At 48.4% G+C, this 25,124-nt stretch overlaps 9 protein-coding genes across 9 annotated transcripts; 6 read left to right on the top strand and 3 right to left on the bottom strand.

Annotated features, from left to right (window-relative positions):
- The first annotated feature begins 20 nt into the window (after positions 1 to 20).
- Positions 21 to 1,681, top strand: P153DRAFT_368501 (para-hydroxybenzoate-polyprenyltransferase Coq2). The gene is made up of 2 exons (XM_033668531.1): positions 21 to 53; positions 104 to 1,681. The coding sequence occupies exon 2, from the start codon at positions 466 to 468 to the stop codon at positions 1,519 to 1,521; it is 1,056 nt and encodes a 351-aa protein (XP_033521559.1). The 5' UTR covers positions 21 to 53; positions 104 to 465; the 3' UTR covers positions 1,522 to 1,681.
- Positions 1,682 to 1,989: 308 nt separating this feature from the next.
- Positions 1,990 to 4,084, bottom strand: P153DRAFT_432994 (FAD/FMN-containing isoamyl alcohol oxidase-like protein MreA; the record flags this gene model as incomplete). Its single annotated transcript, XM_033672999.1, has 3 exons — positions 1,990 to 3,098; positions 3,147 to 3,543; positions 3,600 to 4,084. The coding sequence occupies 3 exons, from the start codon at positions 4,082 to 4,084 to the stop codon at positions 2,004 to 2,006; spliced, it is 1,977 nt and encodes a 658-aa protein (XP_033521558.1). The 3' UTR covers positions 1,990 to 2,003.
- A 3,871-nt stretch (positions 4,085 to 7,955) lies between these two features.
- On the top strand, positions 7,956 to 9,608 carry P153DRAFT_344544 (uncharacterized protein; the record flags this gene model as incomplete). Its single annotated transcript, XM_033666054.1, has 6 exons — positions 7,956 to 8,080; positions 8,145 to 8,170; positions 8,231 to 8,267; positions 8,400 to 8,481; positions 8,537 to 9,179; positions 9,246 to 9,608. The coding sequence occupies 6 exons, from the start codon at positions 7,956 to 7,958 to the stop codon at positions 9,395 to 9,397; spliced, it is 1,065 nt and encodes a 354-aa protein (XP_033521557.1). The 3' UTR covers positions 9,398 to 9,608.
- Positions 9,609 to 10,656: 1,048 nt separating this feature from the next.
- Positions 10,657 to 12,846, top strand: P153DRAFT_406414 (HET-domain-containing protein; the record flags this gene model as incomplete). The annotated part of the gene is made up of 1 exon (XM_033672030.1): positions 10,657 to 12,846. The coding sequence occupies one exon, from the start codon at positions 10,657 to 10,659 to the stop codon at positions 12,844 to 12,846; it is 2,190 nt and encodes a 729-aa protein (XP_033521556.1).
- An 85-nt stretch (positions 12,847 to 12,931) lies between these two features.
- Positions 12,932 to 15,573, bottom strand: P153DRAFT_432992 (uncharacterized protein). Its single transcript, XM_033672998.1, has 2 exons — positions 15,175 to 15,573; positions 12,932 to 15,118 (listed from the first exon to the last, which is right to left on the bottom strand). The coding sequence occupies exons 1-2, from the start codon at positions 15,518 to 15,520 to the stop codon at positions 13,158 to 13,160; spliced, it is 2,307 nt and encodes a 768-aa protein (XP_033521555.1). The 5' UTR covers positions 15,521 to 15,573; the 3' UTR covers positions 12,932 to 13,157.
- A 523-nt stretch (positions 15,574 to 16,096) lies between these two features.
- Positions 16,097 to 17,562, top strand: P153DRAFT_295630 (PLP-dependent transferase; the record flags this gene model as incomplete). The annotated part of the gene is made up of 3 exons (XM_033664042.1): positions 16,097 to 16,398; positions 16,447 to 17,072; positions 17,123 to 17,562. The coding sequence occupies 3 exons, from the start codon at positions 16,097 to 16,099 to the stop codon at positions 17,560 to 17,562; spliced, it is 1,368 nt and encodes a 455-aa protein (XP_033521554.1).
- Positions 17,563 to 18,199: 637 nt separating this feature from the next.
- P153DRAFT_296118 (uncharacterized protein) lies at positions 18,200 to 19,303 on the top strand (the record flags this gene model as incomplete). The annotated part of the gene is made up of 1 exon (XM_033664070.1): positions 18,200 to 19,303. One exon carries the CDS (start codon positions 18,200 to 18,202, stop codon positions 19,301 to 19,303), a length of 1,104 nt encoding a protein of 367 aa, XP_033521553.1.
- Positions 19,304 to 19,969: 666 nt separating this feature from the next.
- Positions 19,970 to 21,622, top strand: P153DRAFT_377448 (glycosyltransferase family 34 protein; the record flags this gene model as incomplete). Its single annotated transcript, XM_033669737.1, has 2 exons — positions 19,970 to 19,988; positions 20,718 to 21,622. 2 exons carry the CDS (start codon positions 19,970 to 19,972, stop codon positions 21,620 to 21,622), a joined length of 924 nt encoding a protein of 307 aa, XP_033521552.1.
- Positions 21,623 to 22,172: 550 nt separating this feature from the next.
- Positions 22,173 to 24,472, bottom strand: P153DRAFT_358789 (acyl-coenzyme A oxidase 1; the record flags this gene model as incomplete). Its single annotated transcript, XM_033666827.1, has 5 exons — positions 22,173 to 22,850; positions 22,912 to 22,999; positions 23,051 to 23,516; positions 23,566 to 24,061; positions 24,110 to 24,472. The coding sequence occupies 5 exons, from the start codon at positions 24,470 to 24,472 to the stop codon at positions 22,173 to 22,175; spliced, it is 2,091 nt and encodes a 696-aa protein (XP_033521551.1).
- Between the last annotated feature and the right edge of the window lie 652 nt (positions 24,473 to 25,124).

The raw sequence follows: 25,124 nt of genomic DNA, 5'->3' as shown, positions 1-25,124 counted from the left end.
CACGTCATCACTCTTCATCTTGGGAGATCGTCGATAGAAGGCTGCGGTGAACACTGTACAGAGCACTTTTGTGACTGGTTGCTCCAACGACTGACTCGACTACAGCTGTTCCGGTACTTAACCATGTTGCCTCCTTGACCTTCACACATCTGACCTGACGGGCCGATTACAGCACTGAGCAGACACTTGAACTTTACACAAGTCAACGAGACCTCTCGCGTCGAGTGTCTGGTAGCAATGGCGTCTTCGCGGCTCAAGTTAATACAGTCTGGATCAATCATCCAGCGAGTCTGCGGCCACTCGTCAACATCATCATGGCTTCGCACAATCAATTTTCATACACGCAGGAGAGAACTGACATCAGCGACATTACTTTCTGTTCGCTACCGACCGCAAGCTATGCAGCTTATCAACTTAAACCAGGCCAAACTTCTTCGATCAAGTACACCAGCATTTTCTAATCTCATGGTCAAATGCTCAAGCATAACAACCACTACAACTTCGATCCAGCTTGCACCAACCCTCCCAGTATATAGCCCGCCCACAACAGGCCTCATCTCCTACCTCCCCAGAAAGGCCGTTCCATACGCCGAACTCATGCGCCTCGACAAACCCACAGGAACGTACTACCTCTTCTTCCCATGTCTCTTCAGCACGCTCCTCGCCGCCACAATGGCTGTCCCTATAGCCGCCCCCACCACAGTTATCAGCACTACCGCCCTCTTTCTGACTGGTGCCCTTGTAATGCGTGGCGCAGGCTGCACCATCAACGACCTCTGGGACCGCAACCTTGACCCACACGTTGCCAGGACTCGACTGCGTCCCATTGCCAGACGAGCCGTCACACCACAGCAAGCCATTGTGTTTCTCGGCGGGCAGTTGACGACAGGCCTAGGCGTGTTGTTGAGTCTACCGTGGGAATGTTTCTGGTATGCCACGCCATCCTTACTACTCGTCACCCTATATCCACTTGCGAAACGAGTAACATATTATCCGCAATTCGTGCTCGGCCTCACGTTCTCCTGGGGCGCTATACTCGGGTTCCCAGCCCTTGGTATCAACCTTCTGGAAAACCACGTGGCGCTTACGGCAGCGGCTTGTCTGTACGGGAGCAACGTCGCTTGGACAGTGCTTTACGATATGATCTACGCGCATATGGACATCAAGGATGATATCAAGGCAGGTATCAAATCCATCGCATTGAAACATGACAAGGAGACAAAAATGGTATTGTCTGGTTTGGCGGTTGTGCAGCTCGGGCTTCTGTCTGCTACGGGAGTCGTGGCAGGCCTCGGACCGGTGTTCTTTGCGGGGTCTTGTGGAGGGGCGGCAGTCACGCTTGGGACGATGATATGGCGGGTCAAGCTTAAGGATGTTAAGAACTGCTGGTGGTGGTTTGTGAATGGCGCGTGGTTCACTGGGGGTGCGATTGCGGTGGGTTTGGCAGGCGAGTATATCATACATCTGTTGGGATGGTATGGAGAAGGGCATGATGAGATGAACAAGTTGGACATTGTCTAACTAGCCGCGTAGCCTGGTGGCCAACCCTAGGAGGCACCCGGATGTGATGAGATAAAATTAAGGGCTGTAAGCTAAGTCCTTGTAGTGGAATTCGATGTGTTTTGCACAGATACTTGGAACTATAGCTATTCTTTGTCACCTCGGGTCAAGGTACAATTCTTTCCCTCCGCCGTCTCAATCATCAAGCGCCATCTTCATTATCATACCTGCCAGACTGCGGCTGCTCCTGAAACATGTCAATATGTTCTGCGTCAGATTTCATAAGGTTAGGCAAAAGGAGACGTTGTGTACGAGCCTGCGGCGTCAATCTCGACACGCGAAAGATCTGAGGACAGTACAAGACCGAACTCGCTGAACAATGGAGAATCGAATGAAAACTCAACATGATGAACTTGCAGAAGCTATAGTGGTCTATTAATTTTCAGCGAAATCTATGGAACGGCCTGCTATAGATAATGGAGATCATGGCAATCGTCAAGTCTTTACACGCGGCACAAACGACCGTTTTGGGTCTGGGTACCCTGGTCACCATCTCGGACCTCCCAGCTCTCGCTACCAACAGCAGTGATAGCGTAGAAGACATCGCGGGGGTCCCATTTGTGCTTGAGGGAGAGGAGACGGGGGTAGTGCGCCGTGCCGTAGAAGTCGGCCTGCCAGTTGGGTTCCTGGAGATCGGCTTCGTTGAGGTAGACACCGGCACCTTCCGAGTTTGGAGCAACCTCGCGCCATGGGCCCATCATGTCGAAGGTGAGGTGGTCAGAGGCGTTCTTCAATTGAGCAGGAGTAGCGTTGTCAGGGACCATGTTAGCGGTGATCAGGAAGCTCTGAGTGTTGCGCCATGCAGTGTTGACGGCGTTGTCGACCTTGAACGGGTTGCCTGGTGCCATGTGGTAGCCACCGACGGTGCTACCGCCCATGACAGTGTTCTTGATTGCTCCAAAGAATGCGTTGAATTTAGCCGGAGTTTCCCAGAGACTCTTAGGAAAAAGACGAGTGGCTTGACGAATGAATGTCACACCGAGTGTGTCTGCACCCCAGGAACCCTTGTTGGCAGAGTAGAAGTCTTCGTAGAAAGTGGTGTTGGGGGTCACAGAGATGTTCAGAGACTTAAGCTCATCGAAGAAGGGCTTGGTAAGGTTGTTGAAGGATTCGATGGTGTGGTTCGGCGCGAAAAAGGGAGTCATCTGGAAGTCGAGCGAAGTGCCATAGTTCCAGATCCAAAAGTACGAGTACGTTCCAGCGTTGGTAAAAGTGGGAAATCTCTTGAAGTACGCGTTGACACCCTTCCAGAAGTTCTCAGAGTTGTCGGGAGTAGCTTGGAAGGAAAATACGGATTTGGTGACGTGGATCTTGGGATGAGCCTTCACTATGACCGAAGTTACAACACCAAAGGTGCCGCCACCTCCACCACGGAGAGCCCAGAAGAGATCGGAGTTGACAGTGTTCGAGGCAGTTAGGAAGCGACCATCAGCGGTGACCACCTCGTAGGCGAGAACCTGATCGGCAGCCATACCGTAAATCGAAGCGAGAGGACTATGGCCACCACCTGCCAAATATCCGCCAGCCCAACCAACAGTCTACACAATGTCAGTTATCGTCTTGACGGTGAGAAAGAAACAACTCACCTCACAGATACCCGCAAGGATAGTAACCCCGTGATCGCGAGCAGCCTCGAGCATCTCGAAACCCTGCACACCTGCGCCAGCCTTGAAGGCAGGGCCGTTATATTCGGCGTTGCTGTAGTTCTCGAAGAACTCGATGTCTTTGAGGTTATGGGTCCAGATGCTAAGTGCACCCGCACCACTCGACTTTCCAATGTAGTCATGGCCGGTATTTTTGATGGTCAGACGCAGGTTCAGGTTACGAGCGAAGTTGATACCCAACTGGATTTGAGCAACATTCTTGACCTTGATGGAGTAAGAAGCATAACCACCCAGCGTGCAAGTACCGTTGGGATCATCGGTAGGCATACACGTACGGCCCTGAAATATAGGCCACATCATGGAGGTTGGGTCGCTCGTACTAACAAATTCGTCAGTAATCACAATATCACTTCCCTCTATCGGATTTTGACATACTGGAGATCGGCGGTGGTGAACCTCGCCGAGATATCTGCACATTTGGCTGCATCGTATACGCCAGAACTTTTATAGCAAGGAGCAGCCACAGGAATTGTCTTGATGAGGGCTCCTCCTAGCAAGAGGTCGAAAATTGACCATACAGCTGGGACAGGGTAGTTCCTATCTCCTGGGAACGCCTTGCATGCACCACTTCGTCGAGCCAGCCTTGCCGCCGCTGTCGTGTCGGTGCTGTTTTCGAAGCCGAAGAGCGCGAGAATATCCGTATCGTTCGTTTGAGCGTTGACCTTCTCCAAGACCGCGTCTGTCAACTGAATTGTCTCAGCGTCGAACAGATCTACGCCAGCAGGTGAATCTGTCGAGACAGTGGTGGCGGCTGGTGCAATAGAGATGCTGGATGCAGAAGGACCCCGAGCGGCAACGGGGCCTGCAAGGGTGCCAACGGCGTTCGCAAGCAAAAGCAGCAAGTGTCCACGTGTAGACATCATGAACGAGTGTGTCAGGTGAACGAAAGACAGTGAGGAGTAACGATTGACTACCGGACGAAGTGTTTATATTGTTTATATGAACATTCAACTGACTATCTTGTGCACCCAGCTCGGAGACTTGTTCATGAACTGATATGCGCGAAAATGGGGCAAACATTGGGTCCAGCGTTGTACCAGCTACATTATTCGTGGCCTTTCGGCATCCTGCCATCAATTGCCACCGATAGCTGGTAAAGTTTACTCTAAGTCCCGGTTAACAATAGCAATTTAGGCATTTGGCAGAAGTGCCGCTGATCCTTGTTGACATCGAGAAGTTCGTATCAGCCGACCAAGGACCTGTCGTAGAAATTTTGCAAGGGCGGGAGATGGGAGAGGATCCTACGGGCTCCACTTCCGTGCCGCCCCCCGCTCTGCACAGGCCTCATTCTAACCTCAAAAGGCATGAAGTATCCACGGCCCTATCCCATGAACTGTCGAAATAAACCCGCGGATTTCAGCTAATAAGATTGTGTTATAGCGTTACATCTTAAAAACACTAAAACTAAAGCTCTACACCAAAAATTGCGTATATAAATTTGAAACTTAATTATTTTTAATATATATTTATAGAATAGTTTTAAGTTAAGATAATTGTATTTTTAATATAATTACTGCACTAGCCTAAGCTGCAGGCTTACGTTATTAATAATAAGCTAAGATTTAAGCTCCTCCTTATTTATATAGAGAGACTAGTAAAGATAACAAATTATTTTATTATACTATAAATACCTATAAACTGTCCTCTAGAGTTTCTTATTTTAAATTAAGTTAATTTTTAAGCTTAAACAAACTTATAGAGGCGTTTTTTTAAATACTTATAAGTTAATTCTAGCGTAAATTATATAGAACTAATAACGTTAATTAGTGTAGAGTTTAACCTGTTTATAGTAAGTAATTAGCGCAAGAATAGCTTAGATTAGGTATTATTTATAGAGAGGTATTTACTGCTTTAATAAGGCCTTAAGCTTAACTATAAGATTAAGGAGAAAACCCTAGTAGGTATCTAATTTAAAAAGTAATTTACCTAAAGTATACCTAAATAACTAGTAAGAATTTACTAAGATAATATTAAGGAGGAGCGTAAATAGGGGTTTCTAAGTTTTATAATAAACTTATTAGAGTAAATAGTAACTCTAGAGTTAATTAAACTAATCTATTATATTTATAAACTTATTATAGAGATTAATTAAAACTAGGATATTTATATCCTTATAAAGCTTACTTTTAAAAGCTATACGCGTTTAAACTGCACTAGTTCTTATTTTACCTAGTCTCTTCCTTAGTCTAGTAATAGTAGCTACTAAATTATTAAATATTATAGCAAATAGAATAATATTATTATTACGCTAAGCTATTATCTTAACTCTCTTACTTCTTAAAATATTAAGGTAAATAATACCCTACTTAAGTTTATTATACTAAGCCCTAATATTAATAAGCTCTATTAAGAAGCCCTTAGCTAGGTTACTAAAAGCAGTTAGGGGCTTAGGCTTTAGCCCCTAACTACTCTAAGTCTCCTATATAAGCTGCGTAGGTAGAGGTAATAGTAATAGTATTAGCGCTAGCAGTGTATTTTTCTAGGGCTAGCTGCGCTTCTTTTTAGGTAGCTTAGATAATATTATTAGCAGTATTATAGCTCTACATTTTATAGGCAGCTGCTGTAATACCTAAGATACTTAAGAAGGAATATTACCTATACTAATTTTATATAGAGTCTTCCCTGTCTATATAGTACCTACTACTATAATACCTACGTGCTGTAACTTCTTAAGTAATAGCACTAATATAAATAAGTTATCTATAAAGATTATATATTTATTAGGCTTAAGTAGCTGTATATTAATATTACTAGTATAGTAGTTAAGGGCAAGGTAGAGTATAAGAGTTTAGGTAGAATAGAAACTAAGTCCTATATAATATAGATTAAGTTTATAAGGGCTGTTACTAGGATTTAAACCTTTACTATAAAAGAGCTAGTTTAATTAATACCTAGAATCTCTAAGGTACTATAATTTATAACCTGTTAAGTTAGACTTATAATTAATTATAGTCTTCTTCTTAGTACGCCTATAGAAGTAAGTTATACTTTTATCTATAGCTAAATATTGCCTAGGGCTCTAGTAGTGTTAGCTAATATAATAGGTATACTTAGAGAACTCCTAAACTTATTTAAATAGACGTTTAAATAGATTACTAACGTTATAAGGTATAGTAATATAAAAGTAATAATTAATTTATTAAAAGTAGCTAAAGCTTATAATCTTATACAGGTAGTAGTAAACTACTCTAAATTACTTATTAGTATACTAATAGTCTGTAATTTATAACTCCTAATATACGCCTATATAAATTTATATAGCTAGGTAACTAAAGATTTTATAATAAGTTATATTATACTATACGCAGATAAGCTTATAAGCAGGCTTAGTTTATAGTTTATATTATTAATAAGCGTTCTTATTAGTATAGCAGTAGATTTTTAAGATCTTAGCGTTAGTAAAAAACAGCTTAAATAGCTTAATAGGAGTTTAATTATAAGGCTTACTATTACAGTAAAGTAGTTATAGGCTGCCTTACTTATTAAGGTTATTAAGTATAAGCAGTTCCTACGTTAGTAGAGGATTCTTAGGGCTGCCTTTAAGGTGTATAGGTAAAGGCTTCTACTGCAATTTTTGTGTAACAGGAGTATTCTTAGGCACAAGGTTGTTGTTAGCGCGTCTACGTAGAGGCATTATATAAATAGATAGTATTAACAAACGTAGAGAAAAAATAATAAGTATAAAGTAAGTTAGTGTTAAGTTAATTAATAGTTTCTAAGTTTAAAGTTCCTCTAGTAGGGCTAAACGCTAACTTACCGACGCGCTCTGATTAGCCAATAGTTGGGCCAAAATCCGCGGGTTTATTTCGACAGTTCATGGGATAAGAAGGATGAAAGACCTTTGCCAACAGTGTCTGGATGAACTACGCCGCAATCCTTTCGAACTTACCGCTCTGCGATGATACGACTTTTCCACGCACACCTACTGCGCTTACCGCGTTTCGGTTTGATCGCCAGGTTTCGCCTCGCTAACAACCGGCGATATATCCCAGAGTATACTTCACTACCGAATCCCTCACAAATCACAAGAATGCGCGTACCCAGATAGGTAGTTGCAAATTCGCCCATGACTGGCTATCTGTGCACATACATACATTTTCATCCCGACTTGTTCCCGGCAACGCGGCCCCCTCCCCCTCCACCCCGTAGGCTTTGATATTCACTCACTTCAACGGTCCAGATCACTGTTGTCTTGTCGTATGTGTTCCTACTGAGATCAAATTCGAACGAGAATTGACCTGTTTCCGGGATCCTTAACTGTGTTCTCCCAAGAACGCCACGATGCGGGCTCGGAGTCGAGTGAGTTCACACTGCACCCGCCACAACGAGAAAATATCATCAACATGGCGAGTAGTCAAAGGTTCGAGGGAAAAGAAAGGAGAAGGTTCGTAAGACGGCCTGTAATCTTCTTTCACGTCACTTGTACCCCATAGCAAAGCAAATTCGTCGGAGAGGCCCTGCTCCATTGGTATGAAACACCGTCATGCAGCCCGGAAAGTTGTTCACAATGAAATATGGTTCCAGAAGGTCGGATATTGGCTTGCTGGCCAAGCATCCTACAGAATTTTTGAAGAATCTCGCTTCCAACATACTGTGCCTCACCCCTAAGGAATGTTAAGAACGCAAGATTTCCATCAGGCTTTGAAATCTCGGCACTCTTTTCGGAATGAGCTTCTTGTTTCTTGAGATTTTAAGTTGTGCGCCACTCAGAGCTGCGTTCTAGTCGCAACGATGGTCAACACAGGGTTACAGCCTGTATGCCTCTTTATAGCCATATTTCCCAGTGCGCTATGCGTCTTAATTGTCTCTATTCGCGTGTGGACCCGACTTAAGAAAAGACAGTATGGTATTGGTGAGTTTCCACTTTTGCGTCGTACGGTCATTACCTGTATCTTGACTGACACTGATATTTCTTTCCAGAGGACACGCTCCTAGTCATTGCAACCGTATGTGATCTTTTGACAATCGATTTTTGATGTAGGCTAATGTCCCTGTTTGGAATTTAGCTTCTGAACGTCGTTCTGTCATTCACAACATGCGGATGTAAGTTTGAACCAGTAAATTTACAACATTTGTTTGTTCACTCTGCGACATATAGGAACCGACGATGCTAATCAATGGTGTTAGACATCTTTGCCTCATATTATGGCTATCACACTCGTGACATACCTGAAGGTGTCATCGACCCTATCTCGATGATGAAGGTTTGTGCCAACTTTCCACTCACTCGTATGTCGCACACTCTAACTGTTACTTTGTAGTGGAACTACGCAAACTCCATCATCTACAACCCCATCCTCGCGCTCATCAAGGCGTCTTTCCTCTGGACACTCATCAAGCTCCGCTCCCAAAACATGTGGATCAACCGCTCCCTCTGGGCTACACTGATCTTGAACATCTGCTTCGCCATCGCCGCGCCCCTTGTTTGTACCTTCCAGTGTGATCCAGTTGCAAAATACTGGGACAACGCCATCCCTGGAAAGTGTATCGATGCTGGCGCTTACACAGTTAGCACATCGTCCATTGTTCTCGCTACGGACGTCCTCATCCTGATCATGCCGACGTGGATCTTATATAATCTCAAGATGCCATTCGCCCGCAAGTTGATGGTGATAGCGTTCCTATCATTTGGTGTTGCCGTCACCATCGTTGGTGCGGTACGTACAAGCGTCTTAATCAATGTGTTCGTACTTGAAAAAGTCGGACAGGATTCAACATATGAAGTGGGTTACACTCTATCGAACATCGAATCCGGTCTCGCTATTATAGGAGTTTGTGGTCCAACAATCAAATACATACTTGGCTGCTGTATTCCAGCGCTCAGGGCTCCGGAAGAAACCAGCAACCATAACTACGTGTATCCACCCCACGGCGATTCAGTTGGAGAGACTCGATCCAGGCGGTATATCAAGAGCACAGGGCCCCACGATGCATTTGAAGAGCTAGACAAGGACCGTGGGAACGAACACAATTGGTCTCGCGGGGACAGATCGGATACTAGCGTCGAATTGACCAAAGTAGCCAGGAGTGCGCAACCTATTGCACGGCGCAACACGATTAGCGACGAACATCTGATGATAACGAAGACAGTTGCATGGCGAGTCGACAATGCTCAGCCAGACTCGAACAGCACGTGTGAGCAGAAAATCAACACGCCGCGTAACATGGTATAGCATTGAAGGGGCCTTAGTTTTGGGTGTTGTGAAAAGTTATCACGACTTTTTGAATGATAGCATTGGATGTTAAAGTCGATTTGAAGAGGTCTGTACGTCATGTCTTTTGTCGATGGCGCGTGTAAAAAGCTGGAGACTCGCAAGACTTGTGATGAAAGGAGTCACTTTGACGCAAGTTGTAGTGAAGGTTTATGTCGGGCTAAGGCTGGCTCACGAAGCTATCAAACGAGCATCTCCTTGATTCCACTATCGCTATGTCTCTTTGATCTGTATCTCATCTCGACACTTATTTCGACTATACACTGAAAGTGACTCCTTGGTGACACTTAACATATCTGACTTGTATTTCCATCACCAATGTGATGTTCTATTGGGATCCGTTGAAAAACAAGTTTCAAGCTTCAGTACTGCTTCAAAATTTGAGCACACAGTCAGTTCTCAAGAAGACCATGCTAGAGGTAAGAAGACGCTGCTTCTCATGAGGGAATCTCAGGAAACTTATTCTAATACCTTGTAAATATGTTTCGGGTGTCCGAAAATGCCTATGGTCTAGCCTCCATGAACATCATAGCCGAGTAAAGAGCTGCAAATCCTTCCCAAATCATCCCATGAGAAAAACCTTAGCATCTTTCGCGCGTCTCACTGAGACACTGTCAGATGTACTAGCCTCGTATAGCCTCGCTACAGAGAACCGGTTGCGCAACAGTTTGCACTGAATCGTTTTTGCCTCACGATTCAGTGTAACGAAATTGCTGCGGGACTTTTTGTAGTCGCCACTGACCCTTGCATAACTCGTGCAGGACAGTGTTTGGAGCATCATCTGATTGCCGCCCTTGCAGCGAAGCGTTGCAGCCTACTGCTGTCGCAGCTTCATTTTCGTGCAACCCTTGCACCACGAAGTATCGCCCTTTGTGTCGCACACGAGATGTTTGCTTCCCGATGGCAGCCTATCAACCAAGGCTGTGCTACAGATAATCCGAAGTGCAGCCTATGGGCCTGAGGCTGAGCTGCCACACGGGTAGATGCAGGACTTTAGTCAGGAGGGATTTGAGGGTAGTAATGGTATAAGTTTGCTCGTTGGGTTGAATTCGTCAACGTTTCCCCGATTTTGCTTCGTTTTTCGTTGTCAGATTAGGAGTATTATGATCATCGAGTTGGTGGAAGAACTCTCCACGTTACGCATATACCCACTCCTACATCGTTGACACTGCGTGAGTTCACGAATGTCCTCCGAAACATCCCAGATCCCTCGCCGCACAATGGCAGATATGGAGAGTAGTGAGAAGGGGACGAAAGAAGAGGACCAGGAGTATATTCCATCTTCTCCACTTGAACACTATTCCGCCGTCTCGTCGCCTCCGTCGAGGAGAAAAGTCATGTCTCGGTATTTGAGATCCCTTTTCCTGTGTTTTCCTTTTGCAAGTGTCGTACGCCCTCGAAAACACTCGTCAGAGCAAGATAAGAGCAAGAACAAGGAAAAGACTGTTCAAACAAATACGATAGAATCAAGTGAGATAAGGGATGGCCACAAACCGTCAGAAACTTCTAAGACCTACAAACCCTTGCCGTATGACGACTCCATTCGACTCCTCCGCATTGAGCCTGGTGAATCCGAACAGGATTTGATACTCAGTCTTGAACCTGCACGACTTGACAACACACTGCCTGCCTACGAAGCACTATCATACGTGTGGGGCGTGGAAGCCGGCGAGCAGGTCACTTGCAATGGAGAGAGCATGAAAGACATCACAGTGAACCTCTTCAACGCGCTGAAAAGATTGCGGCACAAGAACAAAACCAGACTTGTTTGGTGTGACGCCCTATGCATCGACCAGCAAAATCCAACAGAAAAAGGTCTTCAAGTGAGGAAGATGCACCACATCTATGCCCGAGCAGAGAAAGTACTCGTCGTCCTTGGTCTAGATGAAGAAGGACACGCCGAGGGGGCGTTTGGCGTCCTCTGTTCGCTGGTCAACAACAAACCACCAAGTCAACAACCTACCTTAACCTCCAAGAACAAACATGCCAAATCAGCAGTTTACGAAAACATCGACTCGACTCACCAAATTCACATCCCGGCGCAACTTCCTCGCCTTGGAAATCCCATCTGGATAAAAGTTATGATCCTCTTTTGCAATACCTGGTTTCGACGCATGTGGGTGATGCAAGAAATCGTTCTCGCGCAGCACGCCATCGTAATCTGGGGATCCTGCTCCCTGTCCTGGGACATTGTTGGACGCGCCATAGACTGTATACGCGAGCACACGTATCTGCATGCAGTCCTCGAGACAAGAAGTCTTCAAAACGCATTCTTCATGTGGAACATGTGCAGTATCAGGAGAAACAACATCAAAGGGTCCCACGACGAAGAGGAGGAGAACGGGTTCGCGTTCCTGCAGTTGTTGGATATAGCGAGGAGTTTTGACGTGACGGAGGCAAAGGATAAAGTTTACGGTTTGCTTGGGTTTCCAACAAGAGACGCGAGTCTTGAGACAGGTGTGTTTATACGACCCAATTACACACAGAGTTTGGCCGGTGTGTATGCAGATGTTGCGCGGAAGCTGCTGGTGAAGGAAGGCAATCTGGATGTGCTGTCGTTTGTCGTGCATCCGGGGTGGCGCGAAAATGTTGACGAACAGCAAAAAGAGAGCGTGAAACCAGATACGGCGGCGGAGGACATGCCATCTTGGGTCCCGGATTGGAATGCGAAGGAGACCATCTACCCGCTTGCTGGCTTTGGGCCGGGGAAAGCACACAAAGCTGGGCTTGGGCGTCCGCTCTGCCTCGATTTCACTGATCACAATGAGAATGAGACTGCCCTCTTCACGCTCAGACTGAGAGGCCAAGTAATCACCACAATACGCGACGTCGGTGCAGCTACTCCCTTCGGCCAACGCCATAAATCTGCGCCTGCGCTCAAATCCCTCGTCTCATGGTACTTATCCACCGCCCGCCCGTCTGCCGAAATTTTAACCAAAACCCTCTGCGCGCACCGAAACGCTGATGGTAGTCTCATACTCGATGACGAAAAGAACATCGCTGACTTCATGGCATTACTGCGCGATCTTGAATTAGACCTGGAAGCTACATGGCCAGGGGCCGCAGCCACTGGCACTGAGATGGAAGACACTAAGACTAGAACCGGCAAACAACTCGCTGAACTAGCGACCCAAAAAGGGAACCCAGATACGGCGCGCGAAACGTTATGGCTGTATTCGTGCTATCGTGCTCCCTTCATCACAGAGAGTGGAGAGGTGGGATTGGGCCCAGGGGCAGCGAGGGCGGGGGATGCGATTGTCGTGTTATGGGGTGGACAGGTTCCGTATGTGCTACGAAGAAACGACGACGGTAGAGAGGGGTGGGCATTTGTAGGAGAGTGTTACATCGAAAAGTACATGACGGAGAAGGTTATGTATGGAAAAAGGGAGGATGTTTTCGAGCTGCGGTGATACGAGATGAAGGCAAGCATGATAAAGGGTTTGTCAATGAGACTGAGTGGATCTCAGCAGATGGGAATAGAGTAATGATATGGTAGAGTGTCCTACGAAGTTGATTGAAGCAAGCTGGTATCCAGCGTTTTCACAAAACAAAACTCCTGACTGGCAATGTAAGCCGGATATAACCCAATCCAACGCCGCAAGAATCTTTATGCAGAAAAGATGCGAACATCTTGGAGTAAAGCCAGGAAAAGCAATACAATACCCCTTCAGTGGCGAAGTCTAACACGACAAGCTCTGTCAGTCGTTGACACACGACTCCCTTATGCACGTCCCTCTTTTATGCCCCTGACAGCATCAATCATCTTCTTCCTCTGCCTTTCCGCCCATTCACGACTCGCTACACGTCCTCTCTCCGCAGCCTCCGCTCTTGCTGTCTTTGCCGCGTCTTCCTTCTCTCTCCTCTCGCGTTCCCTTGCCTCTTTCTCCACCTTATCTTTGTTGAAGATTTCTTTGCCTTTGACTTTTTGAGCTACAACATCGGAGGGTGTAACAATTGACACACGTGTCGCAGAGGATGTCGATGTAGAACGTGACTCGGAAAGCATGAGAGAGCTACGCTTGCTAACGAGAGAAACTGAGCGTTGCGGCAGCGAAATGGAAGGTTGTGCGGATGGCGGAGGGGGTGGAGGGATGGTTACGCCTTTTTGTGTTCGCGGTGGGAGTGTGGAATGGGGTTTGGTGGTAGAGGGCTGACGGATGGGTATAGTAGTGGGTTTTTTGAGTGGTGCTGTTTTTGATATCGCCTTCTTTGCGGCCTCGGCTTCTTCTTCGCGCTTTTGTCGCTCTTCTCTCTGTGCTTTGAGCTTGGCTGCAACTGCTTCTCCTGGTAGTTGGAAATTCGATTTTGTTGGAGGCTTCGCCGACTTAGGAGGTGGAGGCATGCTGATTGGTCTCGATTTAGGCAGTGTTGTACCCTCCGCAGCCCTCTTCAAACGTTCTTCCTTTTGTGCCTTCAGTTTGGCCGCAGTTGCTTCCCCAGAGAGCTGGAAATTGGATTTCGTGGGAGGCTTGGAAGACCTTGGTGGTGGTGGCATACTGATCGGTCGTTGTTTGGGTACGACGCCTTCGGCTTCCCGCTTTGCGCGCTCTTCCTTTTGCACCTTTAGTTTGGCGGCTACAACGTCACTTGATAGCTGGAAGGTAGGCTTCGTCGGGAGTCTTGTTGACTTTGGCGGTGGTGGTGGTGTGGGAAAAGATAGGCTGATGGGTCGACGCTTCATGGCTAGATAATCTGGCACTTCTGCTGAGCCTTTCCTGACGTCTTGGCTAGGCGCGGTACGGACACTTGAGGCACGAGCGATCAAAGTTTTTGTCGGCTTGATGCTTTGCGGGGCGAGACTGGGATTTTTCGATATTCTTGTAGGAAGAGGAGCTTTCCTAGGAGTCTTTGCGCGAGCGATGGATGTCGTATCTGTAGTCTTCGAAAGATGTGGCTTTTCAGATGGAATACGTTCACCCGGGTTATCGACCTTTTGGAATGCTTTTCCTACGTTTTCGAGGGCTTCCTCGAGCGCGTCAATAGCTTCGATAGACTCTTCGATGCGCATTGGCGATTTCGAAGGACTGCGCGATGTGCGTCTCGGCGTGTGGCTCTTCGTTGGGGTAAGTGGACCTTCACAGGATTCCTCGATTGAAAGCATGACAGGCTCGTATTCCGATGTGATCTCAACTGATGGTGTGATAACTTGCGATGTTTGGTCGTCGTTGTTTGTTGGTTCGGATTCGACAGCAGCGAGTTCGGTCTCAAGCGCGTCAAATTCGAGGTTGGTTGGCCGCGTCTCATCATCTTCTACGCGTTTTATGTTTGTCGCGAATACCTCTGGCTCCTGTGTTCTGACTTCTTCTGTTTCTTCTATCGCAACCTCGGACGTTGAGATCTCAACAGGCTTTTGTTCTTCGATTGAGTCCTCCATTTGCAGCGCCTGAGGCTCTGGTGTCGGTTCTTCTGTCAACTCTGACACTTCTTTCTCCTCTTGTGCCGCTGATGATTTCTCCACCGTGAGTTGTTCCTCAACAACATCCTGTTGGAACTCCACTACTGCCTCTGTTACCAATGCCTCTTCTGCGACTTCCTCTGTCATAGGTTCAGGTTGTGGGGAGGGCGCGCGCTGTGACTGATTCGCTTGCTCTTCCTGAATCGCTAATTGGCGACGCGTAAGGCGTACTGCGCGTGAGGGCGGGCTCGCCGGTCGTTCGTCATTCATGGGAACCTGGACGATATCTCAACGTCAAGTTAGTATACTCTTGTTCCTAGCAGTTTCCATTCTAGCCACTCACCACCTGTAGGCCCTTCAGCCAGATTCTCCACAGCTGTATCGCTTGCTGGACTGGCTGCGGCCTGTCGCTCGTCTTCAGCAACTATCTGAATTTGCTCCTCATCTTCGAATGCTTTGCCCTTCTTTCCCTTTGCGCCCTTCTTTGCGCCTCCTTTCTTGCCTTTCTTGGCGGGGGTCTTCGCAGGTGTCTTTGCAGGTGTCTTTTGAGGGAACGGCTCGTCAGCCTCGATCAGTTGGGACGATGCATTATATGAGATTTCGTTCAAAGGCGCGCGTTCTTGTTCAGTCGCGTCGACTGGCTCGTCAATATGCTGTTGAGCGCGTTGCGCAGCCCGTGTTAGGCGCATTGTTGCGATCTAAGATTATCCAGAATACTGATGGAGAGTGTTGTTTAGATGGCGGTGCAGCTGGCTATATGACGATAGGATACATGTATCAGCGATCTGGTGGGGCGTTGATATCGTTGGTGGTGTTGATGCTGCTTGGGCAAAAGTGGATCCTAAACAAACGACAAGGGTTACCGCGCCCCCCAATAACAAGATACCCAAACAAGCCAAGCGCCCTACTCACGTGGTGTAAGCGTTCACGGCTGTGGAGACCCCACAAATACTTTGTTGCCGGCATCGCATCCGTGGGCGCACCTAGACGTTTGACTTGGAAAAATTTGAGCGCAAGGCCAGGAATTAGGCACCGTGCATTCTGGTTCATAAACGTGTCGAGTCCACTCGTCATCTAATTAAAGGCCCCTGGATACTTTTTAGACCCCCGATCGCCAGCCACATTCATCGCATCTGCTCACGACTTGCATCCCGTGTACCTCCGCCTCATTGCATTGATCGCCTGTCTCCGATCACCGGATGTTGGCTGCAGCCCCGCGTCGAGTCCTTACGTCCATCAATAGCCGGCTGTGCCCCGCCGGCAGAATGACCTCACGAGCGCGCTCCCGCCTCGACCAGGTCTCTCGGCACGTAGATAGCAAATCCTTCCTCGCAGTCAACACACCCTTCTCCACAGAACGCAGTGCTCGAATTGTAGACGACCAAGGAAACGTTATAAAACAAAAATCTCAGCCCCAGCCACAAGAAAAGGGCCCGAAGAAGATTGAACCTGAGGTACCAGAACCACCAAGGAAGAAGATGTCGAACCAGCCACCACACGCCACGCTGCTCATTCCCGGGCCTATTGAGTTTGACGATGCGGTACTACAGAGCATGAGCCACTACAGGTAATATATGGCCTCAATGGCACAAAGACCATTACTGACAGTATATAGTGAATCACATGTCAGCGCACCCTTCGTGAACACCTTCAGCGAAGTCCTCCAGAATCTGCGCAAGCTATTCCAGACCACGGACGCCGCCTCACAGCCTTTTATCCTCTCTGGATCTGGCACACTTGGATGGGACCAGGTTGCTGCGAACCTGGTTGAGCCCGGCGACGAGGTGCTCGTCCTGCACACTGGATACTTCGCCGACTCGTTCGCCGACTGCTTCGAGACATATGGTGTCAAGGCGACACAGATCAAGGCGCCCATTGGCGACCGACCGCAGCTCGATGAAGTCGAGAAGGCACTAAAGGAGAAGGAATACAAGATGCTGACTGTCACTCATGTGGACACCTCAACCGGTGTGCTGAGCGAGTTGAAGGCACTGAGCGACCTCGTGTACAGGGTCAGCCCGGATACATTGCTCGTCGTCGATGGTGTTTGCAGTGTAGGCTGCGAGGAGATCCGGTTCGACGACTGGAAACTTGATGTCGTCATCACAGCATCACAGAAGGCCATTGGCTGCCCTGCCGGTTTGAGTATTGTCATGGCCTCTGGCCGCGCCATGGAGAGGTTCAAGGCGAGGAAGACAAGGCCAACTTCTTACTTTGGATCATGGAAGAACTGGCTACCAAGTACGTCCACCTTCCCCATCATCACCAAACTTCATTACTAATGTTTCCAGTCATGCAAAACTATGAAGCGAAGAAACCATCTTACTTTGCGACCCCCGCCCCACAACTTATCCACGCCCTCGACACCTCTCTCAAGCAAATCCTCTCACGACCCCTTGAGCAGCGCTTCGCCGATCACAAAGCCGCATCGCAGAAGATCAAGAAGGCAGTTGGCGACTTGGGTCTCAAGCAGCTCGCTGCTAAGCCTGAAAACCAGGCCAACGGCATGACCGCCATCTACCTGCCCGACGGTTTCACGCCTCCGGATGTTCTTCCAAATCTGCTGAAGAAGGGCGTCATCTTCGCTGGTGGTTTGCACAAGGAGATCGCAACAAAATACATTCGTTTCGGACACATGGGTGTAAGTGTTACGGATCCTGAGAGGTCGGACATCACAAAGGCGATTGAGAGTTTGAAAGAGAGCTTAACCGAGGCTGGATACAAGGCTTGATTATGTGACAATGATGGAACACTTTTTGAGTGCATTTGTATATACGTCATCGCGAACCCGGACAGATGGATGGGGTGTGGTGACGGAGTTCGGTGGTAATATTACCGATTTGTTTGGAGGTTGTATGCACTAGATTTTAGAGGTTCGAAAATAGAAATTCCAAGCCTAACTCACATCATTACACGTCAACAGGAACGACCCTTGTGGCTACACTCATCAGCCCAGGATCTGACCTCAGAAAACTACGGGTACTTCGGCAGAAACATCATGTAGCCTCTCAACACGCATCATCCCCGAGTCATTTTGTTCTGGAAATTCGTTCCTTGCAGCTAGTCCGCCAAGTATGCCTAGACATATTCTAATCAGCAAGCCTATCAAGCCTTACCACCATCATGGCGTAGGATCCGTCATCCACAGAAAAACCTTAACCTCGAACGTGTGGAACAAGTGTCGAGATGGGCGAGGCTGTGCTCGAATTAGTATCCTTTAGACATGTACATCAGCGTAGTGCTCCCGGATGGAGGCGAAGTGCGATTCTCATCAACTTCTTCATTCTGTCTTGGATTGTTCTGATCCCACATTTTCCTACGTCAACGAGACTCACTGAGACATATCAACAGAGCGAGAGGTTTCTATCATGACCTCACGAGCTGCCCAACACGCATGGTCCACAGCCTGGCAAACCGCACCGCCATCTGCATGTGCGACACTTCGCAATAATGCCGGAATCGTAGACTGGGGAAAGACATGCGTGTTTCCCGAAGATGGTGGACCGACAATAAACCCCGTGAACACTGCTTGTCTGCCATGGGCCGCATCGTCTACAAACGCTCAAGCATTCTTCTCTCCCGCCACTGCATGTCCAACCTCTTGGAGCGCAGTCGCCACACAGACCGTAGGGACGGACTGGATAGACGGCGAGACAGCATTGCAGTGCTGTCCCATGGGCTTTGACGCAGATGGAAGTAACTGTCGACCTGCGAGTACAGGGACATTTCTCGTCGTGGAGTGTGGCGAGGCGGATGCGGAGGAGAATGAGTACAGGACGTATTCCGGCGCTGCTTGGCCGGCAAGGGCGACGGTTAGCATTGCAGCGCTGCAGTTGAGATTTCAGGCGAGTGATGTTGGGTCTGTGAGCGCCACCGCAACAGGAAGTTCGACGAGTGGGACATCGAGCGTCCCGACTTCGACAGGAAATTCTGGGACTGGACAGACAGAGGGAGGACTATCCACTGGCATCAAAATTGCAATCGGGGTCATCGTTCCCGTCGTGTTCCTCATCGGCGCGCTGGCGGCGTTCCTCCTATGGCGGAGGAAGACACAGCACAAAGCCGCAGGTCTTCGAGCAGCGCGTCTCGCAGACGAGAAACACGATTCACCGCCCCGTTCGCTCGACCTCGCGTCTACCCACCCTTATTCGGCGTCCAAAACACTTCCAGGTCCAGTTGTTGATCCTGGCATCGCTGTAGCTGGTGTGAGAAACCATGGAATTCAGCACGAAACACCCGAATGGAACCACGAGATGGACGCTACAGAAGCCGAGCGCCAGAGATTAATCGCAGTGGATCCTGCCCCAAGACAATACGCTGCGTATCAGCCACCACCTGGTGAAATGGATGCGGGGGGCAGTCAAACCGTCCCAAGTGAGTTGGGCGGCGTGGCGAGGGTGGCGAGGAAACCGATTGCGCCTGTGGAGATTGATAGTCAGCCGTGGAGGGCGGAGTTGGATGGCGGGAGGTGATGAGAAGAATATATCCATGTTTTCAAGGGGAGTGTTTGTGAGGAGATACAACGTTTAATGAATCAATGATATTTGAGAGGAGGCTAGTTTACTTGTATGCTTGTCATTGAAAAGCTGGCCTGATCATATATATTATTCTCTTGAAATGTGGATCGTTTTTGCACGATGACAGGTGAGCATTTGTATTAAATGGGCGAGTAATGGTATAGTATGATTGAGGAGAGAGATGACAAGAACATGTATAAAGGATGACGGAATACGAAAGTGAAGACAAGCGCTGTTTAGTTAAGGAAATTTACAGATAGGAGGAGAATGTTGGTCTGTCAGAAAGTTAGCCAAGGGGGAGAGTGACTCGTCTGGACGTCAATCTCAGCGAAACACTGTTCGAGTTCTTGCTTGTCTAACTACTTCCGATATACTTGATTTTCGAGAGACTGCTACTACAGGAGGATCTGACCCTCTCTTAATAAAAGATCAACGCATGATATAACAACGTAGAAAAGTCAGCTTGATTTCCAGTGGGTAGTTCTACGAGTCTACCCATGGTATAGGAAGCGCAGTCAGTTCTCGGCGCAGGGACGAATCATTCCACTAAGGCTGAAAGATCAACACAACCTAACCATACTACACCTGACAGACGACTAGTAGTGTGGGGAAAAAATACAAATGCCAAGCCCAATCAAAGGTTTGTTTTCACTGGACGGAAAAAAGCAAATAGAGACGTACAAAGGGGATAAAGACTCAGGCAGCCACTTCTACGCCTTGGTCGTATAGGTCTCGCTAATTTGTCCCAGGTAGTTGACGATCGGTGTCATGGTTATGTTACGAGATTCGGCACTGCGTCTCCAGTTACCCACTCATGGTTATCCAACCGGCAGTGTCTCTGGTTTACTTGTTGCCATAAGTTCTCAGTATCGTTTCTTGTTAACGTCGCCAAACCTTTGGGCGACATGTTCTTAGTGTTAGTGAGGTGAGGGACTTCGTGCTCTGTGTTTTCTTCTTCCTCCTTATTCATCTATCTCAACCTCCTCGTGTTTTCCTTGGCTTGATCTCTTTTTAACCCGCCTCTCTGATCATCTCACTGCATCTTCTCTCGGTCTTTTCTTTTTGCTCATGTTGTCTAAGAGAACTGACAATAACAGAGAGAGTGCACTACCTGAAAGATACTTAGGCCAATCGTGCCCCAGTGTCAACGACACGACGTCCTAAGTCCTCTCCTTTCACTCTACATTCTTTTTAGCCAACATGTCAGCGCCCAGCTTCTTCAGACCCGCTTCAGGGAACTTCCACTTCAGGGTCCTCGGCATGCTCTGCGTCTGCTTCTTTCTGCTTTACGTCTTTGTGCAAAGCCAACCGCTGGAACATCACTATTCTCACTACCTCCAACAAGCCCAACAAGCTCTGAAGTTCCCAGCACAGCCACAACCACTCCCATCGCAGTTCTTCCCATACGGCACCACGCAATGCCTGCCAGCGCCATCACCGCAGCTCATCGAGCAATCCACGCAAAAGAATGCTACATGTGCCGCATACGCACCAGCATACGGTGCCCCACGAGCCCGCGTCGGACTCGTCACCGCCCATTTTGGCCCAGTGCAGCAGCACTATCAGCGAGCTCTAGAAAGCCACCTGATGCACAGTCTAATCCACGGAACCCAAGTCCACGTGCTATGCGACACCCTCGTAGACGACCTCTGGAACAAACACGCCTTCATCCTCGACATGCTCATGCGCGAGATACTCAAGCCCGCCGACGAGCGCCTAGAATGGGTCATGTGGGCGGACCGCGACACGCTGATCCTCGACCAGTGCCGCCCGCTGTCGAGCTTCCTGCCGCCCGTCGATACAAACCGGAATATCGTCGTCACGACGGATTGGAACGGGCTGAACAATGGCATCTTCTTCCTCCGTGTGAATAAGTGGGCTATTGATCTCTTTACCGCCACGCTGGCGTACCGCTACTACAGACCCGAGGTTTTTCTGCGCTTCACGGAACAGAGCGCCATGCAGAATGTTCTCACTGAGGCGACGTTCGCGGGAGGCGTCCAGTGGGTGCCGCAGCACTGGTTCAACGCGTATGATATGTCTGGTGCATATGCGTTTGCAAACAGGACGGCAGTCGCTGACTTGCACCCGCTGCTGGTCCGGAGAGGGGATTTCTTGCTCCACTTTGCGGGGCAGCCGAATAAGAATGAATCGATCAACGAGTGGATGGACATGTTGGAGGTGATGGAAAATGTGTGGGAGGCGGGCTCGGCGCAGAGAAACCTGACTGAGGAGGTCACGGCGTTTTGGAAGGCTTTGGGGCTGAGGTGGTAGGTTGGGTGTGGAGAATGAGGGATATGCATCGAGAGATTCTTGGGTAGGCTTTTTGCTTGGAAGACTTGGGTTGGCGTTTTAGTGTTGTGCGTTGTTTCCAAATCAGTCATACCCCCTACTTTCTCCATCGAATTGATATAAACCTACACAACTTTTGTTGCCGTATAGCTGCCAAAGGTTAGTCTTGGGATTTGCCTTGAAAGTAAGACTGAGCTTCACTATGGGGAACAACAACTTGTGTGAAATCACCCCATCAAGAAGATCCTTCATAGCAAGCGCGTTTGTCTGTATCACAAAAGAATTAGTCCTCTTCGAGTGCGAAATTACATACGCATAAATCTCACTGCACGAGATCCATATTGAACCATTGGCGATCCCCGTGTGAGTTTGAAGATACACGCTTACTACCTTCGCTTGGATATACAATTTCGAAAAGTTTTTGTAATACGAGATTTATATCTCTACTGTAGTATTCCTGAACCTTTTATACACAAATTGATATATACAAGCAACAGCCCAACCAAAACTCCTTCATTGCATCCCTTGTAGCCTACAACTTGCTCTTCTCCACATTCTTATACAACACATTGCTGTGTGGGTTCGGGTCGACTGTGTAGTTGTTGAGGGGATTCAGCTCACTCGCGCGGTAAAACATATCCTCGTACACCTTTCCGTCACTGCGACCCAAACTGCTATCCAGCAGCCAATCATCGAAGCCCCACGAGTCGGCAAGGTTAACAGCATGCGGGCGGATATCTTGGAGCAATTTCATAACCGTTTTGGTGCGAGCAAGCATGATCTGGTGCTTTGAGCACGCGCCGGAAGTGTAGAATTCGGAACCCTCTTGTTCTAGCGTGTGCAGCGCAAAGAGGCGGAACAACTTCATCAGGACTTCGATGGTTTCGCTGTCGATACGGCCCTCCTTTTCGATTTGCTTGAGCGCTGAAAGGTTGGACTTGACGACCATGTACTGCGCGTGGGCCTTGCTCAAGCGGTAGAAGTCGACGAGGAGATCGTTCCAGGGCTTCTTCTGCTCGTCACGGTGCTTGGACGCTTCAAAGGTGAGGAAAGAGACACGCCAGGCGAAGGCGGCAACGAGGTCAGTGTCGGAACCGATAATGTCGAAAGCGCAACCGATGTTGTTGCGCGATTGGAATTCAGCAAGAATAGTGGTCGTATCATTGGTGGGCTTCTGGCCATTTAGGACCGAGCGCGCAGATTTGAGGAGCTGTGAGAAATTAACGACTGCTTGAATAGTAAGAATAGGGTTTGGAGACGGGGATACTTACGTAGCGTGCTACTTGCTGACTGAGCATGTAGTTGTCACCCTCCCATGTGCAGGTTGGGAGATAGTCCGCATACCAGGTGCCGATACCGCTGCGAATTGTTAGTCAACCATGTTTACTCGCAAAATGGGAGACATCATACCTGAAATTCGAGTATCCGTGACCACCGCAAGCTCGTCGACAGACTTCAAGACCCTCAGCTGCGATCGTACTGCTGAGTGACTTCAGCGCGCAAGACGAAGCATGCAAGTCGGCCAACAAGTCACTGCCAGAATTCATTTCCTCGGGCCCTGCACCGCGCTCCGTTTTGCTAGGATCCTTGTTTGCATTCCCCTGGTTCATCTTCTTCTTGTTCTCGTTATACAATTCCATCATGGAATTTCCTGTAAAGTGCAATGCAAAGGTAGCAGCCAGGAGAGGTAGAAGTCGAATCTGCACCATGGTATAGTTTAGAACAGGAGTTTCGCTCCCCCCAGCTGGCGCATCGCGATCCTGGAATTGCCTACGGACGGCAGTGTACCGGGTGGCGATGGTAACACCTCGCGCAAGAGTCGCGCCAGCCTGCTTGACGATGTTTGAACGGACCCAAGTTAGAGTGCCATAGATGACTGCCATACATTAATTGAGAATCCAACAATTGTGTTCAGTTTTACTTACGAGATGGCGAACCCCTTCGTTGGAACTTGTTGGTGTTGGGGTCCACATGTGAGAACTTGGCCAGCATACTGATGTGTGGTACCTTGAGCTTATTGAAGAGGAGGAAGCCGTTATCCATCGTGTTGTACCCAAACTTGGGACCGATGTCGCCAACGTGAACGTTCTCTAGTGGCTCGTGGGTCTTCAAGTCTCGAATCTGAATGATGAACGGAGTTGGACCGTATGACTTGCCGTCGATGATGAGTTGTGCCATTACCGCGGCATAATTTGCTGTGCGGCCCAGCGAGCCGATCCACCATTTACTAGCAGTCAGATGGGGAGAATGAAGGGTGAAGGTCTTGTCTTCTGGATTCCAGATCGCCTGCGTCTCAAGACCGCGGACATTAGAGCCGTGGCCCAGTTCGGTCTGAGCATAGCAGCCGATGATTTCATATTTCTCAGCCGGCTTGAGCCACTTCTCTTGTTGCTCAGGTGTGCCTTGCTCACCGAGTGTGATCTATTTCATTAGCATAACACTCCCGACGGTAGTGGTGGAGAAACGAACCAGAAACATGGTGTCATGGAGACCGTATGGACCAGGCTCTCCAACAAGATTTACGGCAGTCCGGAATTCTTCCTCTGACCAATTGTGCTGCATCTTCAGGACTCTTAATCGTTTCTCCCTTGCAAGGGCGCTCGCGAATCGATCGATTCTCCCCTGGAAGAGATTGTGGGACTTGTCAAACACCTTCTCAGACTTGAGAACCTTGAGCATTCTGTTTGTTACGTCGATGGTTTCTTTTGTGTGCAGAAGCTCCTCCAGCTTCTCTGCGGATACATGAGAGCCTGCGCGCTCAGCAGCAAGAAGCTCGTGACCCTGGGGGCCAGAGGGCTTCAACTGCTTGACCCAATCCGGTGTTGGCGACATTATGCTTAAGATTGGATGGGTTAGAGATGAAAAACAAGATGGAAATATTAGATGTTGAAGAAGGGTTGTTTGGAATGCTGAAGCTGTGTTAAGTAGCCGTCCATTACGACACCGCCGCCTCGGCTCCCCGTTTTGCACTAACGCTCAGCTTGACCGAGGCTCACCTGAGTCGCATAGGTTTATCAGATCAAATGTTAGATCTGATAAGTCAGATGCGTCCTGGCTACCGATCAAGCCCTTCTGAACGCGTCTTACTGCCACACTGTTACCTATACATCAATCCAACGTTGATCGCCAAGTGCCTCGTGCTGGTATGTTTGGAGCAGCGGTCCATGCAACATGTTGTTCACTTGCAGAGCATCCTAGCTTGCATCACTCTGTCAGATCGAGGTTCTACCTGGTAGGTCGGAGAGTTTGTTGAGGCAGTACCGGTTGCACCACGGTAGACGCGAACAAGCTCGGTCTTGGTATCTGGGGAGTGTGCCGAGTCAGGAATACTCCAGAATGGAAGCTTTGACAACTGGTGGGGCCCTGGTTAGTCGAAGTACCTGGATCTAAGCTACAGTGAGGTTTTGCAATAGCTTGACAACTACACGCAAGGAAATTGTGAAACTTGTGCGCCTTGAGTATTATCGGTATACGCCTATCGGTG

This window comes from Dothidotthia symphoricarpi (genome assembly GCF_010015815.1).
Source record: "Dothidotthia symphoricarpi CBS 119687 unplaced genomic scaffold P153scaffold_15, whole genome shotgun sequence".
Taxonomy (NCBI): Eukaryota; Fungi; Ascomycota; class Dothideomycetes; order Pleosporales; family Dothidotthiaceae; genus Dothidotthia; species Dothidotthia symphoricarpi.
Note: the sequence above shows the minus strand (reverse complement) of the source record. Positions and strands in the feature narration are given on the sequence as shown.